Source organism: Pygoscelis adeliae, unplaced genomic scaffold, assembly GCF_000699105.1.
Source record: "Pygoscelis adeliae isolate BGI_AS28 unplaced genomic scaffold, ASM69910v1 Scaffold122, whole genome shotgun sequence".
NCBI lineage: Eukaryota > Metazoa > Chordata > Aves > Sphenisciformes > Spheniscidae > Pygoscelis > Pygoscelis adeliae.
Window position 1 is genome coordinate 2334072 of NW_008824358.1, and position 7109 is coordinate 2341180.

Genomic DNA, 7109 nt, shown 5'->3' on the forward strand with positions numbered 1-7109 from the left:
TTTTGGATGATAAAGGCGTACGTGAGAGACAGTACATTCCTCTTAGTGCAGGTTTAAGTCATGCTTGCTGCACCTGCATATTTCTCTCCTTGCTGATTAATTGTCTATCTTTTTGCCATACTTTATTCCACTATGTTCTAGGTTGGCCCTGACCGCATGAAGTAAAACGCGGTGCTGAAGTCCGATATGACACAAGAAGTTGGTGTATTTTTTCTGGTATGTAGGTAAGTCGAATCCTGATGAGGTCCCGTATTAATGATTTACAGACAAAAATACAGAGCTTAAAAGAGAGGGAAGTAGGAATAAACTAAGCCTGTGAGATCTGCAAACATGTCTGGAAAACCAGTTTGCATTGCTGATTTTGAAGAGTATGCTAAAAAATTCCTCCCCAAATCAGTGTATGATTATTACCGATCCGGAGCAGATGACCAGGAAACGCTAGCAGATAATGTAGCAGCATTTTCAAGGTAGGAGGATGATTTAAGGCTGGAGTGGGAGGGGGCAGTTGTAAATTCTGCATTATTTGTAGATGTGGTGCAATGTTAGATTTTTCTGTGTGAAGAAAGCTCAATTTTTCGGAAACTTTTTTTGTTTTTATCAGAGAGACTCTCAAATAATTCCTTTTCAGAACAACTGTCTCTCCCCTTTCACTCCTCCACCTAACATCTTCTGTCAAAAAGCAGTCCCTAAAATCCAGTAGCATCTTTTTAGCTTTACCTGCATTTTATTTCTTTTGTTAACATAAATTCTCTAAAGAGTCCTTCGGCTCCAATATTTAATCAGCCGATGAGACTGTAATGTCTGCATTCTGGGCTATGATACCGGCAAGGGATTCTTGTGGTGGGGTTGTACCTTTTAGGTCCCGAGTCGGTTTTGCCTTTTACTTGCTCTTTCTAGAGTGAATTAATTACGCAGCCTTCCCTGGTAAGTGCTTGTGCAGCATTGCTGGATCAGAGCCGCATAGCCTAGCGACAAGGAGTTGCCTATCCTAACTCTGGAGCGAGCCGTGAAAGCCAGGGCTCAGTGCTGGGTGGCCAAACCGTGCTCGGGGGGTCTCCGGCAGAAGGTCAGCACTTCACCAGGAAATATTGTAGACGATGGGAACTTTTATAAACCAGTTTTGACTTAGACTGGCCTCCTGTGCTGCTGTCAAAACCTTAACTCGGGTCACCCTGGGCCTCAGAAGTACAAGGTCAACGCAAAGTAAGTCAGCGTTTGCTGTCAGATTCAGTGGAAGAGTGTCAAAACTCACGTCAGGACAGTTGCTTCCCCATCCCCTGGATCTCCGCTGCTCCTCTGCCCCCAGAGCATCGGCCCAGGCGCTGCAGAGGGAAGAAGGCAGCTGGAGGCCGATCGCCTCAGCCCGGCTGAGCCCGGTCGAACTGCTTAAACAGCTGTTGGCTTCTCTTTCCTTTGGGTGCTGCGTTGGTGCGGACATTTAAGCCCCCTGCTCCTGTCTTTGCTAATCTCTGAAGGCTTTGCCTTAAATCCCTCTGAGTCTAAGAAACCAAAACAAGATTTTTCCAATTTGTCTTTAGTCTTTCTCCCTCCTCACCTTGCTTTTCTGCTGCGGAGCAGCAATCCTACTTACCGCTCCGGTTGCCTTTCCACAGGCTATGAGCAATTCAGCTGGAAATCCCACGCAGCTTCAAGGCTGTAGGAAACTCAGCGGTAATTCCTTTAGCGGGATCTCAAAGGTCAGACCGCAGAAATCAGCTCGGAACCTTAATTTTAGGGATACGTATAGAAAAGCCTTACAATGTCAGGAGAAGAAGAAAGCTAACCTCCGCTGTGACCACTTATTCCAGACCTCTTAGCTCCATGCAGAAGCCCCTGTCACGGACTGGAAATCCCCTTGGTGCTTGGGGCTGCTCAAACACAAGCCAAAGGACTGCTCTGGCTCCGAGGAGGAAACAGGAGCAGGAGGGGATGTAATAGCGCTCACCTAATGTGGCTTTTTTTTTTTAATTTTATTTTTTTTAATGCTTCCGGATGCTGTGATGTTATTTGCCCTCATAAAAACAAAGTGAGATGTTAAGGACACTCAGAGGAAGTGCTCAGAGACAATCAACCGTAGAAGTAGTGAACTTTTTACCACGAACTGCTAGAGCTAATCGAGATTAAGCAAAAGCTGGACCTAAACTGCCCAGAGACAGGCTAACAAAGAGCTGGGTATGTCCACTTGCTGTTTTGGTATTAGTGGAGCTAGATGTTAGTGGTGAGATAAGAGCAGCTCTGCTCTGAAGCTGTTTCCCACCGCAGGGAAAGATGCCTCTGATGATAAGACCTCCTCGCATCGGGCTGGTCACCTGTGGGGTTCAGGCTCACCTCATCTTTCCTGGCATCTTCTATCATATTTTCAGTAAGAGCCTCCGGTTTTAGGCATTCAAAACTACGGAGCTTGCAGGCTGCAGGAGAGATTAATTAGCAGTGCCTTGAACAGCCTGAGACATTAAAAAAAAAAAAAAGGAAATTTGCCAGGTCCTGGTGGGGCTAAAAGGCCCTTGATGCTGGGTTCCTGCTCCTCAGCAGTGAAGGTATGAAGGGGATGGAAGCTGTGTTTCTGTCTTTGCTCCCCCTCCCTTTGTATATTTGTCTTAAAGCAAACAAGATCTAATTTCCGCAGTAGATTTAAGCCTTCCTAAGGCAGTCTTCCAAAAAGGCGCGTAATAGAGACTTGACAATGGGGTTTAGTCTCTTAAATCACCAAACAACAGAACTTGTTGACAGCCACAGAGAGAGGTCACGGGGCAGAAGTGTTGAAGTCAAAGCAACAACAAGTTGCTTGTTAACCTTTTCATCTCTCTACGTCTACGGTGATGTGCTGACGGTCTCGAGCAGATCAGCGGGAGGGCTGGCGTCAGAGCCTGAAACCCAATTCCCCTGGTGAGACACGCGGTCCCCTCCTTTCTGGTCGCTGCAGCGCTAGCACAGCTCTTCCAGTGAGGATGGGCATCGCAGCTGAAGTCATCTGCTGGGGCTTACCAGCTTTACCTGTATGAAGTGGAAAGGACGCAGGGCTGGAGCACGGATATAGTGATTTACAGCTTCGTGGACAAATGTGTGCTCTTTTATCTGTCCATAACAAGAGGGAGATAACCGTAAAGGCGGTCAGAGTTAAAAATAGCCCTTATGTAGCACTGAAAAACACGTTAAATCATTCCCGACGCTTCTAGTGCCTTCCTGTACCTGCCTATTTGCCAACCGAAATATTTCCAGTAAGCAGCGTGCGTTTGCTGCCTGCAGCCAGATGGACCTTCTGCTCTGCAAAGGTGACCCCCTTTGGTGGGCCGTTGAACCTTTCTGGAAGCATGTTGAGCACAGGGCTCCATGGGCTCGACCTCGATAGCTACAGTGGTTCCCACTTGTCGCTGCTGAGGGACCAGACGCGGTGGTGGATTCCTATTTTCTTAGCACATGGGATGCTACGGCTAACAGTTTATTAGACCGTGTTTGCAACGGCGTCCTGGCAACGCATCTAGAAAAGGTAGAAACCTGGTATAAAGACTTCACGGTATTTTGGTTTATAAGACCTGTTTGACACAAGCAACTTTTAAAATCTTTCTTTTTTTTCCTTTGATGCTGTTGGGAGAAGCATGGCCTAATCGTTAAGGATGCAGGACTGCTTCTCACTCTGACTCTCACGCAGTCCTTGTGTGCCTCTGAGCACGTTACTGGTTTTTCTCCCTGTTCCTGAGTGCAGCTTGTGGGTCAATATAAAGTCAGATGGACTTTACAACCCCGAGCCCCGAGGTCGGATGACTTTGTGAAAGAAACGAGTACGTTCAGCTTCATATCCCACGGCCAGAGAACTGTTGATTTCCACTGTCAGAAGCTTAGTTGCAGGGTTCAGCCCAATTAAAAACATTTGCAGTTTATTTAAATATTTATAGATGTAGGTATAAATGTTCATGTTTAAATGGAAGAGAAGAAAGCACGAAACTGAACCAGAAGCATGAACTGTTAGCCCATACCTTTGTGGTGCAAGATTATTCAGGTGAGCGAGACTGCTGGGGCGGATTGTATTTGGAGAAAAATCAGCGTTGGGCTTGTCTGTGAGCTCTTTATTTTTTGGCAACCAAATGGTTGCGTTTATGGAGAAATAAATAGACTATCATTAAGGACTAATCTAGCAAATGAATGGTTGTGTCGATAGATGCTGCAATACTTTTGGAATGGCCCATGCAATTTTTGGAGCAGCGTGATCCATACTCATTAGATTATAAAATGAATGTCCTGGCCTTTTGACAGCACGGGAGCTTAAAGTACTTTGGACCCGTAATCAGATACCAGATTGTAAAATGCCTCCAAAAGGCCGGTGTTTAAGGTGAGGTTAACACCAGGTACAGTAACTCCCCTCTAGCCTCCAGTTCTTCTGGCACTGAGGGAAGAACCAGAGCTCGCACACCGACGTCAGTGTGTTCCTGCTAAGGCCAGATAATTATGTCTTATTCATAGTATTCAAATGACGTGGAGATGGCACTGGCGTAAGTGAGGCATTAAGGCCAGAGGAGATGATTTGGGATGTCAGAGCATACGTTACTCCCTATGGCGTCTGACTGCGTTCACCTTGCATTTGCTCTGCGTCCCCAAACATCGCGTGTCCTTCCAGCACCGTGCTGTCTGGCGATTAAATTCATTCTCGAGTTGTCAAGGAACCAAGGGGCCTGAATGGAGAATAGATTATATGACGAGGTCGGGACGCCTTTACCTTGATGGCATTCAAGAAACCAATCTGAAATCTCCCCTTTGGGCGTTTTAATGAAGGGGGACGTCTGTGCCTGTAGGAACACGTTTCTGCTAATCTGCTGTGACACCTTCTGCCACTGGCTCCCTGGCGGCCTTTGGAGGAGATGCGTTTTGTTGTCCTGTGCGAGGAACAGCAGTCGCTTGTTTATCAGTGACAGCATTGATGCGTATTTTTTTGCAGATGTATCGTTGTCTTGTAGCTAGGTATTAAGGGTGTTAAAATGACTGGGCACATAAATAATTGGTTAAAAAAGCAAGGGTGAGAATGTGATTGGGGTCAAAGAAGCGCGTGAAGTTGTAAGGGGAGAAAAGGAAAGGAGTGCTTGCAACAAGAAGTTGGTTACGTTTCTGCGATGTCTTTCACCTTGGATTCGCAGAGCGCTGCAAAGAGTCGCCGTGTGGATGGCAAGACACCCTGGGAGAGCAAATTGATTTTCCTCCAGCAAAAGCAGCTGTTGCTTAGCCTTGCACAGCACTAGCACCTGCCCCTTATGATGGGAAGTGGAGCTGTGGGGGAGATGAAGGTAGCAAAGTGGGTTGGAGTTGGGATGGAGACTGCCTGAGCGGTGTGCCCTTGCCCAAACGCGCCGCTTGCGATGCAGCACAAAGGGATTATTTAGCACGGACTTGGAAGGGAAACAAGAAGAGCTGCTTCAAAATGTGGTGCGGTTTGAAAATTTCAGCATTTTTCACAGCTGAAAATGAGTGGGGAAAGCAGTGAGTGCTTCCCTCTTACCCAACTGCAAGATAATTTACATTATGAAATTTTTGAACATAGAGGGAAAAGGCAAAAAAAACCCTGCTAATCCCCTCTCCTTCCCTTTCATCCTTCTTTCAAAAGAGCATTTAGCTGAAGTTGCCTGAATCGGGAGTGCTCGCTGCCTTCCCCGCTGGCAGCATCTCCCCACTTCCAGCTGGGAAGAAAGATGCGCTCACTTGTAATTGCTGACTGCAGCACGCGAGTGTGGACTTGGCTGGAAAAAAATGTGGGTGATGAGGAGAAGATGAATAATAAAAAAAAAAAAAAAACCAAGGTTTTTACAAAATATCCAGGAAGTCTTTTCACTCAAAGACTTGGAGGAAGCAGGCAGTGTGTGGCAGCCTAATGAATGCGCGCTCCCGTTGGCGGGAAATACTGCTCTTGGGTTTCGCTTGCTGTTGTTAAGGGCATTTCCCTACGGCTTGTCCAGAAAATGCCTCACTTCAAGTGTCTGGCAAACTCACAGCTGAAAACACCCGTGTTTCCAAAGCAAGATCAGGTTTTATTTAAAGAGTATAATACTAAGGTAGTGATCCCTGTTGACGTTTTTTGTGGCACCCAGTAAATACTCAGTTATGAGTATTGTCTTGATGTTGGTCTAGAGGATGTGACCTGATAGGGTGCGAGGGGAAGAGACATTGTCTCTTCCACAGAAGACATTGGAAGAGACATTTACGTTTAAAGCCTGGGGCTAATGAGCCTGAGGACCCCAAAAAGCTCATGGACGGAGTCATTTGATGGCACATAAAGGTGAGTGGGAAGGAGGCTGTTTATTGCTGCTTGAAACAGCATCATTTTTCTTGCATACGCTGTTGGGAGGATTTTTGCTCTTTCTGTTTCTTTTCGCAAGCTCAAAGCACTACAGAAACGTTGGTACTTCAGGACTGACCCTCGCGTGCGTGCTTTGAGATGGCAGCGGTTTGCACCAGCTAAAAATCTGACAGGTCCAGGACAGCAGAGAAACTAGGAGGCTGGGGAAGAGGGAGGTGCTTCACATCCTTATGCTTTTGAGTTTGACTGTAAAGCTGAGCAAGGTTATTACAGGATTTTTGTTTTCTCTATATTTGCTGGGAAAAGATGTCTCAGAGCTGGGAGAAAGCCTTCGGAATGAGGATTAGGAAGAAAGAGGGAGAAAAAAGTCATGTTTTCTTTGTCCCACCCTCAGCCCATCCTCCCCTGAAAAATAACAAACCGATACAATAGCCTGAAAACAAGTCTGAGGAGACATACTTGCAGTGTGTGTCTTGGCATCGAATAATACAGCTGACTCCCACAACTACACATCTCCTTCCAAGCATCATAACCATCTTTCTCCTCCCTGGGGAGCGCTTCCTGGAGAGCTGGCACGACCCGGTGCTCTAGGGCTTCAGAAATTTGGGTCTCATCCTGGCTCTGTCCCAGGCTTCTTACGGAAATGTTTCTTGATCTTTCCATAAAATGAAGAGATTGTGTCTTTTCTTTTTTTTCCAAACTCGTCGGCTTAATATGCAAGCTCAAGCTGACCACTGCTCGCTGTCGGAGCATAGTCTGAGGGTAACAGTGGCTCTGGTTGCTGTCTCCTCGCTAGTAATAATAATATCGGTCTCAGGCTTGCTAGTGC

General features: G+C 46.5%; 1 protein-coding gene across 2 annotated transcripts in view; it reads left to right on the top strand.

Moving 5' to 3' along the window:
• Positions 1-330: 330 nt before the first annotated feature.
• The window catches only part of HAO1 (hydroxyacid oxidase (glycolate oxidase) 1), a 26461-nt gene continuing 19682 nt past the window's right edge, over positions 331-7109 (top strand). For both annotated transcript variants that reach the window (XR_663407.1, XM_009319578.1), the window contains exon 1: positions 331-467. Coding sequence is in view for 1 of the 2 variants with exons in the window: in XM_009319578.1 (XP_009317853.1) it covers positions 331-467 (137 nt within the window). In the remaining variant the exon portion in view is untranslated. The remainder of the gene's footprint in view (positions 468-7109) is intronic.